General features: G+C 40.0%; 1 protein-coding gene across 1 annotated transcript; it reads right to left on the reverse strand.

The window, feature by feature from the left end:
* Nucleotides 1–47: 47 nt before the first annotated feature.
* On the reverse strand, nucleotides 48–10,679 carry scamp3 (secretory carrier membrane protein 3). The gene is made up of 9 exons (XM_044336352.1): nucleotides 10,176–10,679; nucleotides 9,795–9,884; nucleotides 5,932–6,045; nucleotides 5,416–5,536; nucleotides 5,194–5,322; nucleotides 4,239–4,398; nucleotides 3,224–3,325; nucleotides 2,513–2,630; nucleotides 48–1,017 (listed from the first exon to the last, which is right to left on the reverse strand). The coding sequence occupies exons 1-9, from the start codon at nucleotides 10,227–10,229 to the stop codon at nucleotides 880–882; spliced, it is 1,026 nt and encodes a 341-aa protein (XP_044192287.1). The 5' UTR covers nucleotides 10,230–10,679; the 3' UTR covers nucleotides 48–879.
* Nucleotides 10,680–12,142: the final 1,463 nt, after the last annotated feature.

Raw genomic sequence — 12,142 nt, forward strand, 5'->3', positions numbered from 1 at the left:
CCTTGTCGTTGATCGGTAACACTACGCAATGACTGCAGCAGACTCTGTAAGCATGACAGTATATTTTTATTAAAACCAAGACAGTGACATGTAATAATCATAATAACCACAAGCAGCACCAACAGAACAGTGACAGAGATAGTGTAACCAAAACAACACATATTCATTACAGTGTGAGAAGTTTTGGCAATAAGGTAAATAGGCATTCTCATTTGCAATAATAGCAAAAACAACATGTTAGTTTAACACTTAATGCAACAAAAAAGAAAAAAGAAAAAAGGAGCATTTGGATAAAGTTGAGCCACTCAGTTATGGATCAAATGTTAAAATGGCAATAATTCAGTGTTCAGCAGCTCCTCTTACTCTTTGTCTTAAACATGGCTCCTCGTAAACAGAATGTACATCCCAGTCATTTAAAAAAAGAAAAAGAAAAAGGGAGATATCCAGGCTAGTACTGTCCAAACATGTTCGACTTGGCACATAGCTTTTCTTTTGATATAAAAAGCTTTTTCCCTGCATTCACTGACACTTGGTTTAACTGCACTAAATGTCACACAGCTTATTGTTTTCACATCTCACACCATCGTTCCGTGCCTCGAATCAACACTTATGATATGTTGACTCCTGGTTTGGCAATGTAGCTAACTTGTCCTGTACACCTTTACATAATACACAACCCCACTTCTGTCTCATGCACGTGCCCTGGTGTTAAGTTGCCCCGGGGTAATTATATAGACTCAGTTTCCGCCCCCCCCCCCACCCTCCCCCTTTTCAAATTCTAATCATCAGTGGGGAAATAAATATCAAACAGATCCTCTATCAGGCTGAAAGGGCCCTCCATCCTCCCCTTCTTACCCTCCCAACCCCTCTCGTCCCTCTCTATCGGGGTGCGGTGAAGGCCCCCTGGGCAGCGTTGGTGGCGGCCTGGCGTACAGCCTGATTGGACATGACTCCGGTGGCGAACTCGGCCTGGGCCTTCTGAAAGCTGGCATCGGTCTGCCTGTACAGACTGTGGACCTGGAAAGAGGAAGAGCAGAGCGCGTTGACACTCGATACACGTACCAATTCATCATCTTATAATGTGCATTGTGAGGATGGAAAGGATACCCAGAACCTGATATCGAGGCTATTCTTCGGACCGTTATGTTATCTATTCGCTTCATGGTAGGTGTACCAGCTGTGGGCACAGCGGGTGCACAGAGCAGGCGGAAAGCGCAAACAGAGCTAGATAATTTTGCTTTCCCACACTTCTTTTCACTTATTTTAGAAAATTTGACCTACTAGATCATGTCAAAGTATTTGCTATCATTTACTATTTAAAGTTACTGAACACATTTATAAGTACAATGCACGTTAATGACCTACTAGTCCTTCACTTTAGGGCTGCAACTGATAATTATTTTCAGTATCCATTAATCTGGTGATTACTTTCTCAATTAATTGATTAATTGTTTGGTCTATAAAATGTCAGAAAATGGTGACAAATGGTGATCACTGTTTCCCAAAGCCCAACATGCAACCTGAAATGTCTTGTTTTGTCCTGATCAACAGTCCACGACTCAAAGATATTCAGTTTGCTATCATAAATGACCAAAGAAACCAGAAAACATTCACAATTTAGAAGCTGGAATCAGTGAATTTTTGGCATTTTCTCTTGAAAAAAAGTACTCAAAACAGTTTGATTATCAAAATATTTGGCAATTAGCTTTCTGTCAGTTGACTAATCGATTAATCGTTGTAGCTCTACTTCACTTCTTTATTGGATCAACAATTATGATTTTTTTTCCCCTGCCTTTTTTGCGATTGCCTTCATTTTGAATACTACATTAACTGAATCCAGTTTCTATCTTCTCCCAGACTTTCCTGAACTATGCAGGGTTTTTAGGGTTTTTATCCTGATATTGTGCTGCAAATGTAATCATCATATCCTGGTTTCAGAAACCTGGATATGCTGGCTGAAGTACTCTGATAGAAACCAGGATACTTTGGTATGTAAAACATCATATCCAGGTTTCCGATCATTCTGTGTAACGTGTGCAGCTACATTATCAACTCAAGTTATATAGTAGTTAGTAAGTAAAACTAAAAATATGAAGGTAAAGGAAGACTAAGTTGCTCTGATGCTCTCGTGTTCTGTTTACTGATGATCAGAAACCAAAATGTTTCAGACATCAGTAGCAGATACGTTGAGGATGTAAGACAGACCTGCTGCCAGATGATCAGAAACCTTGTGATCATGAAAACAGGGATAAGAATAAAGAGGTTTCTTATGTTCCATCTAAATGTCACATCCTGAATACCGGTAGATCAAAACCAGGATAAAACTCAAAATCGGGACCTGACGTACATGTAAATGTACTCAGTCACACTATACGAGGCTCATAATCTGTCCCAATTTACTTGTATGTATGCTCTGTGGAATTTCTAAATCTATGGTCATACTCTAAATATCCAGTATCTTTGACAAATTCATCTGGGCCCTTTTATGTAAACAAATCTATTCAGCATTCACCTTCTTCAGCATGAAAACTCCCATGGCAGTTTGGGCGGTGAAGAGGACGGCATTCATCATCATGATCGCACCAACTGGGACACTGGTCTTCAGAGCAGCCAGGCTCACAATCCACCCGCTGACGGAGGTGGAAACGGACAGCGAGACAGAAATACGGAGAGATTTAAATAGATATGAAGGGGAAAAAAAGTCAATTAATATCCTCATTTACACCTGGAAATAAAAAAGACAGTCTACAGTAGGTGTGAATAAAGTTATCTAGACAATGACATTTAAAGCTGGTATTAATTACGTGCTCTCATTATCTTCGTATTCATAGACACTGAAGGTGGGCCGGGTTTACAAAATCAGCTGTCAGGTGACAAATAACATTTAACTGCCATTTTCCACTTGTGGATATTTTCTGCAGAATGCAAGCAAGCTGCACTGATGGCATTTACACCTCCCTCACTGACTGTGGAGGCTGACCACCTCCACCCGAAGCCTGGAGGATCTGATCGCTGCTATTTTTCCATGACGCTGACATGTCACAGCAGGAAAAGCACAGGTATTATTAATAGCATTAATGATGGCCGCGTTTAGTTTCGGGGATCTGGTCTTGTGCATGCTGGTTCACTGGAATAAGTAGGACACTTAAATGGGACAAAGCCATCATTAAGGTTATTAGTTACACCTGTGCTTTTCCTGCTAATCTTCTCTCACTGGTCGTACCTGAAACCCCATCCAGGGATACCGATGGTCATGATGACGAAGACAACCACTTGGGCAAAGAAGATGAAGAAGAAGGCAAAGAAGTTGAAGGAGCTGTCACTCCTAGAGAGGGGAAAACATAAGCATTACTCATGAGGCGACAACTTAATTCTAGTTATGCTGAAAAGTTAAATGTGTGTTGTCATTAAATCAGCTGGCATCTCTGTTACATAAAGCAATTGTGTTTGCTTCTCTTTACATGTTTACAGGCTCATAATTTTTTTAAGTCTGTCTTAAAACAACGGTCAGAAGCCCAAATGATCATTGACATGTTTTTCTTGCCATAATCATTCCTCTTGTTCATACAGACCATTAGAGGATCCCTTCATAATGCACTTTCGATGTAAATGATGGGGGATGAAATCCACAAGCCTCCTTCCATATAAAAATGTATTTAAAAGTTTATTTGAAGCCAATATGAAGCTTCAGTCGTCCAAATGAGTCAAATCAAGAATATCTTTCAAAGTTTCTGTCTTTTTAGTGCCAAATTCCCTCTTTTTGTTACGATCCTTCCACTCAACTGAACAGTAAAACACTGAAATTTGTACTAAAAAGATGGTAACTGCAGAAGACAGTTTATTTTATACAACTTTATTTAACTAACTCAGACGGCTGAAGCCTCATATTAATATATAGATAAACTTTTAAATAGATTTTTGCTCAAAGCAAGGACTGTGAATTTTTGTCCCCCATCACTTACACTTTGGTCTTCTAATGAGATGAATGAATCAGTATGAACAGGAGGAATGATCGCAGCAAGAAAAACCTGAAAAATTGTGAGCATATCCTTTAAGGGTCTCCGTCAAAGATGTAACTACTCTAGTCTAAGCAAGTGAACCCAGGACCTTGCCTGAACAAGGTCTGAGGTGACCCTTAAAAATGCAACTTTTTGAAGAATTAAAGTTAATGAATGTTAAAAGAGACAACACAAAACTTTCGGTCAATGACTTTTTCCCCTAAAGACGGTGGTACTCACCTAAAGGCTTTGTACACAGGTCGATACCAACAGACGAAGGAGCAGGGGGTGAAGAGGAGGGCCCAGAGGATGGCGAGGCCCAGGCCAACACCACCAGAGGGGTCCACGCAGAACATAGCCAGGGAGGAGATCAGGTTGAAGAGCAGCGTGCAAGTGCAGACTGGACATTGATAAAAAAGGAATAAAAAGTGCACAGAGGGATGAATGAGAACGGTAGAATAAAAACACAAATCCGACCTGCCCTTCCCCCTCTCAAGAAGAAAACTGGAACTCCTAAGAAGTTGTCAGGATGGGCAATTTCTTGCCTACATAAGCTGAAACCTCGACAGGAAGAGGTCAGGAAAATAAGATAATAAGATTAAGATAATACAAAAAAACAACTCAGTTATCCAAAAACAGTGATATAGAACTAAAACATATTGCAGAACACACAAAATGTTGACAGGAAGCATGAAAATAACTGTCAAATATCAGTTATTTCCAGAGACCTCTTTTTCTTCAAGTGCAAAAAAATCACACATTTTCATTAAGAGCAAGTTATTAATTCATAACAATTTGAAATGGTTCTTGTGCAAATGTCTGAGTTCAACCTTTAGTGGAGACTGATTACAGTTGGTACTTGCCAGAGTCCTCAATCTCGCAGTTAAGTGTCAGAGTCTGCACAAACATTACAACTCCAGACAGTACAGTAGAGGATACACAGATGTGAGTAGGCTCTTGGTTCGCCTGCACAAGTGCTTCTCTTGCTTTAAAACAACACCACCAACCACTCATAGATCTTCAGTGTTAACAGGTACAGATTTTATCATTCGTAAGGTTTCACTCCACATAACTTCCCTCCAACACAAACACAGAGAGGAACACTTCATTAATAATATTACATCATGACACTGATGCTAAGACTCATTAATATGTAATGCTGGGAATTCGCATAGTAGGAATTACAGGAACTCACACATCCAGAAGTAGTACATGATGGTGACGGTACGCTGGAAGCGCTGGCTGATCTCCACATTGATGTCCTGGTAGAAGCAGGGGCCCACAGGGCAGAATGAAGGCAGCGGGGGCCAGTTATTCTGACGGGCTGAAACAGAAAACAAAGGGGAAATTTTTACAATCAAAAATCCATCGTTAATCCATAATGCTCAGCTGAAACTTCCCCTCCTCCCTCTCTTACAGGCTCCAGGTCCCAAGCTGTGTGACTCGAGCTCCCGCTCTCTCCTCTCCAGCTCCCGGGCTTTCTTCTCGAGTTCCTCCTGCTTCTTCAAGAGCTCCGCTGTGGTAGCATTTACTGCAGTCTAACACAGTAAGACGCAAAGAAATTAATGTATCAGAACTGCATGTCACGTCTTAAAGAGAAAGCTTCTGTTTGTGTCAAAAAGCATGAAAATGATCATGTGAGTGAGGTCAGGGTGAAGGTGCCAGGGACATCTTTCTGTCTCTTCCTATAATCCTGGTGGGAAATATGAAAAATCTTGCAGTAATAAATCATTCAAATGGATGTCTGTCCTGCTGAGGATTTTTGTTTTCGAAGATCTTACATCTAGAGTAGAAGTGGGGCTACTGTAAGCGTGTTAGTCATTATCATATCCATAAAAACACTTCCATGACACTGAGGTACAAGGATCTTGAGTATTGGTCTAAAGTGACAACATGTGCAGCAACAAGTGTCTTTACACTGCAGGATGTGTACCTGGGAGTTATAGGAGCCATAGTTGCGAGGCTCGGTGGGTGTCGTCCTGCTGGGTGGGGTCTGCGCAGGCACAGACGGTGCAGAGGGAGAGGTGGCTTCATACGGTGGTGGAGGCTAGAAAATATTTAGCAAAAGACAAACATCATACATCCGATTTGGCGTCGTGTGGCAGAAGCTTTTAGCTAAAACCTGGATTTATTTGGTCGAGCATCGTGTCAGGGGCTAGAAAAGGGATGCATGCACTAGAGATGCAATGATACCAATACTGATATCAGATAACGATCCAATACTAACTCAAATAGCTGGATCGGGTATCGGTGACAATGGGCTGATCTGGTATTAGATACTATTATTTTAATAAATAACAATTCAGTAAATGTATGTATTTATTTGTTACATTTTGTTTTGCAAATTTAGGAAAGCAATGTTTAAGTCAAGCCTGATTTTGCCTTGCACATAATAGAATGATCCCAGTCTCTTCCACACAGTGAGGCGTGCAGCTTATTAATTAAACACTGGTATCAGATCAGTACTCGGTATCTGCCGAGTATCAGGACTGAAAAAGTCGGATCAGCGCATCCCTAGCATGCACCGCTATCCACACACGCTGACAGATATGAGTAACTTCACATGAAGGAAGCATTTTAGCTAGACTAATGTGGCATTTTCAAATAATATTCAGATTTGCACACATATGCATAGGCTTATACAACGGATCTCCGATCAACTTACACTACTGCAAAAAGTCTAAAAAAATAAAGAAAACCAATGTGAATAATTTTCACATTTCATCATTTTTAGCCTTTTATGTCCACAACAAATTTCATCAATCATGGGGGAGAAAACTGAGAAATCAGACAAAATACTAAATAAATAATCCAGTTTGCCTTCTTTTCCAGGCTTTTGAGAGAAGAGCTTTCATCTCTACACCAGAATACTTCAGAGTTAGACATTTTTGACTCTTAACAAAGTCCAAAGCAATAACATTTAGATTTGTGTGACTTAACTTAGCTTTCTAACATAAGTAAATACCTATAGTAAATGCCTATGTATTGTTTCCTCTATCACAGAGTGTCATCCGATCATAAATTTGCCTTAATCATGGGTCGTAAGTCATTACTCTGTTTTGGCTCACAGCCACGACGTGTCATTGTAAATAATGGATGTCCGTATTTGCTAAAGGACAGTGACAGTACCAGACAGAGAACAGAAGCTGCAAGTGAGTCTGTGTTATGTCAAAACAAGGTTACAAAAGGGTGTGTTCCAACTGCGTTAACTGTGGATCATTTTGGGAGTGGACGTGCGGCTTCTGCTCATGTACACAGTTTCATAATGACTGCAGACGAGTTCAATTTGAGTCAAACATCCCAAGCAAGTCTGAGCTTATTTCCTGTCGCTGCAGTATTTGGCAATACTAAAAACAGCTGACAGGAAGTACTCATGGAGCTAAGCTGTTTCCTAGCAACAAAAAGACTACACTCAATGTAATATATGACATGCAACTGAGGTGTACTGCACATAACAATGCGTATATGTCAGCTTTTGTGTCTGCTCTCTGCTTTCATGGCAACTGGTCTTAGATTTGTTTGCATTTAAGTGACATGTACATTCAAGTACAATCGAGTCTTTATATTCAAGACAACCAGGCAACCACCAGCTGCCCTGACAGCTTTTTACTGTGTGTCAACTCATTTGGGCTAATTTAATCTAAAATTTCTGTCAGTTGATCTTGTGCACCACAAACGAACAAGATCAACTGACACAAAATGTGGGTTAAGGTGGGTCCTGCCCTATTATTCAGTCTTGAGGTATTATAGAAGACATTCATTTTTTTTTCTTCCCTGGTTCCTGACCTCTGAATCACTGTTCGCATCTCTGATTTGTTCAGCAACTGAAATAGAATAAGTGAATGAAGTGAAACAAAATGGAGATTCAGTCGGATTATCAGGTTAATAAAGCTCTGCTGTGACTTGCACAGTTAAAAGCAGTCAGCTCCTTTCGTTTATTTCTATCCCAAATAGAACAAACGCCCTTTGTGTGAGATAATTTTCACACATTTCAAGTGAATTTCAAATCTTTAAAACACACATCTTTAAAGGTGTGTGTTTTTGTGTTCCAACATTCACCACTCCACTCATTTATTGATTTATTTTTACAACAGGTAACCTTTATTAGCCTGCAGCCAAGTTTACAGCTGAGTGGACACTTCAAACACAACAGTGAGCTGAAGAATAGACAGGATACAAAACTCCAATCCAGGATTGGAGTTTTGAGCTACTGTAATTGAGCTACGTTTTTTGTGCTTACATGTCGCATATTCCTAGAGCTGCAACAATTAGTTGATTAATCCATTCAATGGACAAAAAATTAGCCTGCCTAACAATTTGGATCATCAAATAATCATTTAAGCTCATTTTCAAGCAAAAATGGCTTAGATTCATTGGTTCCAGTTCCCCAGAAGCTGCCAACTATTTTGATGACTGATCAATTGTTTTGAGTCATTTTTTGAGAAAAAGAGCCCAAATTCTCTGATTCCAGCTCCTTAAATGTAAATATTTCCTGGTTTCTTTAGTTGTCTCTGACAGTAAAGAGAGTATTTTTAGGTTGTGGACTGTTAGTCGGGACAACAAAAGACTTTTGAGGACGTGATCGACATTGTTAGACATTTTATAGCCAAACAACTAATAATCGACAGATTAATCGATAATGCATATAATCGTTAGTTGCACCCTATAGTTTACCTTGTGAGGCAGCTGGATTCACAAGGCCACGACATCACAAGATCACACTAGAATACATCTTGTCAGGCTTTAAGTTATGCGCATGTGTCTTAACCACCGGTGGTTCGGAGCAATGAGCGTCACGAATCCAGCTGCCTCGCAAGGTAAGACGATGACAGACAGATGGTTCATCCAATCACCTGCCAGGTAGTTTTTGAAAGTGCCTACCCTTTTCCAAACAGTTTCCAAGGACGACATCTCAGATAGTTCTGTGTAATAAACCATCTGGCATGTCAGGTTACCCTGTAGTAGGGATGCATGATATTGAATTTTTTTGCTGATATTTTCCAATACATTCTGGCTGACTGCGGATGCCAATTTATGCACATAGACTATTACACATGCAATCATAGATTGTACTAAGTATGATCAAGAAAGACAATATATGAAGGAAGAACTTAGCAAAACTGGAGTTCAGGAGCTCAGTATTAAAACTTTAATGAACCTGCCAAGTGTGTCGAGCAGTAGGGTTTTCTTTGAGTTTATTAGACAGACAGGATTAATGGCTAGGCTTTTATTTCTGAACCACACTGTGAAGCAGAAGGTGGCAATGCACCTAATAAGGCTGGTTGCCAACCGCCATTATAAAAAAAAAAGAAGTTTTTTTTTTCCAAACAGAGTGATACATCCTGTCAGCCGAGGAAGCACCAGGATTGCCAGGGTGAGAAGGACAGCCAGGCGGAGGAGGAGAAGGCCTGTCATATCAGCAGAAATGTTCATTTCGGAGCCAATGCTGATATTTAATTTTAAAGCTTTTATTGGTCGATACTGATGACATGACGATATTATCATGCATGCCTATGCTATAATTTATACTCCTACTCCTGATTATCTTTGGATTTTGCACTATGGTCGGATAAAACAGGACATTCTGAGTAACCATTTGTTCCTGGAACATTTTTCACAATTTGCTGACATTTTACAGACCACATGAATAATTCATCACTCATAGCTGATAAAGAAAATAAAGGTTAGTTGCAGCCCTATATGACCCTATAAGAGAAAGTTGTGTCTTACATTATCTGTGCATTAGCAACAATTACCCTCCTATTATCTGACAGATAAGGCACAAATGTTGCTCACCCCAGTCACTCCAGTCGTATTATCAAATGGGTTGTAAAGGTCCAGTGTGGCATATCCTGTGTTGCTGCTGTGTTGAGTCACTGCAGGGTCCTGGAAGGATAACACAAGACAAACAAAACAGTTATTAAATCAGCACAGCAATAAAGAAACATTAATCCTCATTTGACAAAATATTTTTTTTTAAAATCATGTGTTCATTGTTAAATAAGTGCTACAAGTGGGCAAAGATTAGACAGGCCCAGAAAAAGCCACACACGTCACATGAGCAACAACACGCCGGTTATTACACAGATCCAACATCAGTGCCTTTCATCGTCACCCAACACCGTAACTACAGACCTGACAGAGGCTAATATTAGCTTGCTGTTATATATCACCCACCTGGAAAGGGTTGTGGTCGTCCGTGGGCTCAGGAAAGCTCGTATATTTTGACATATTGTTGATAGAGACAGCGCTGGTTGTTGTTGGGGAGGGGGGGTAAAAACGGAGCTAACGTCAAGTAGCCACCACTTGCTGCTACTGTTAACGGTTATCACAGAGGGGAAGGAGAAAAAAAAACAGCAGTTGGCCTCCTTCTTGCTGATTAAATCTTGCGTTTGTTTCTCTTCAGAAAACGAAAGGACGTGTCGGATGTGTGGTCAGCTTACAGCTACCCGCAACCTCCGGTGTTCATTTCTCCGCAATTTAGTAAATTAACAGGTGAGCGACGATTAAAACGTTACAGACAGGTTGAGGTTTTTTTTCACGCCCCCTCCTCAGCTCTGACCGTCAGGGGTCTGTCTGGCTGGCTGGCTCGCAGCTCCGTTATTTTTTTTTTCTCCCGCAGGAAAACAACCGTGGTACAGGAAGTAACGAGCCAAAGACGCGGTCATGTGACTGCTGCTGCGGCAGAGGAACACGTGGGAAACTGAGGGGGGCGGGGCCACACCTGCATGCTGTCTGTGAAGAAAAATAATGAACAGTGATGGAAGAAGTATCCAGATCCTTTACTTAAGTAAAAGTACCAATACAGCAATGTAAAATACTCCATTACAAATAAAAGTCTACCTAAGTAAAAGTACATAAGTATTAGAAGCAACACATACTTTAAGTATTGCAGTAAAAGTAGTGGTTTGTTCCTGACTGATACATTATTATATATGACATCAATAGATTATTAATACGGAAGTATCAGTGTTAGAGCAGCATGTTACTGTTGTAGCTGCTGGAGGTGGAGCTAGTTTGAACTACTTTATATACAGTTAGCTAGTTTAGTCCAGTGGTTCCCAACCTAGGGGTCGTGCCCTTCCCAAAGGTCACCCAATAAATTTGAGGGGTCGTGAGATGATTGATGAGAGAAAAAAGAAGAAAAAACAAAGTTCTGATACACAAATCTATTTTTAGTTTTTGGAGTTTTTCTCTAATCTATGATTTTTGGTGAAATATTGGATCATTTATTGAAATGAAACCATGTGAGAAGTTTAGGTGGAAAAATCACTATTTGGTGGAGCTGTTAACAACTCATAGACATCTGAAATGTGACCCCGACTGCAATGTGGTGGAGTGGAAGTATAAAGTAGCATAAAATGGAAATACTCAAGTAAAGTACAAGTACCTCAAAATTCTACTTAAGTACAATACTTGAGAAATAAGTATACAGGGATTTACGTGTTCAAACTCCATGTACAAATAAAATTGATAAAGTTGCATCTTGTCCCACTGCAAAACAAACAGGAGAGTGGCTGACATGTCAGTCAAGCCCAGTCTGTACAGTTATTTAACCAAGTGACACCTGTGGGGGTTGGAGCACAGGTTAGCAGGTTCTTTAACCCAACAGTTTGTAAAATAGTTCAAATGAGCTCCATCTCAACCAGTAACATTAAAATGCTGCTTATAGTTGAATGTATCAATAATAATAATAATCAACTAATGTCATATATTTAATATGGAGCCTTGTGCACACAGGGTAAAAAAACATGTTTTGGACACTTCATGGACTCCGTACTTTAACACTCTAAAGGGGCCATTATGCATGTTGTGTGTGTGCTTATCAGTTATTTTACAACGGCCCCCCGTATGTCAGTCAGTTATGCAAATTAGAAGTCAGGGCTGGAGACGCAGGTTTAATCAGTAGCCCACAATCACAGTTCCTCTTTTTTTCTATTAAAAATGCACATGACATAAACGGGATGTGAGACAAGGAAACTGTCATTTAAGCTCTGAGACAATATGAGATACAGACTGTGCAGACACTGCAATCCAGTGTCAGAAATACTGTGCAAAGATATTATCATTTTCCCCTATTAGAAGAATTTCCAAATGGCCATAATTGTATATATTTTACATTTTTACTTTAAACACATTATGTT

This window comes from Thunnus albacares, chromosome 19, assembly GCF_914725855.1.
Source record: "Thunnus albacares chromosome 19, fThuAlb1.1, whole genome shotgun sequence".
Lineage (NCBI taxonomy): Eukaryota > Metazoa > Chordata > Actinopteri > Scombriformes > Scombridae > Thunnus > Thunnus albacares.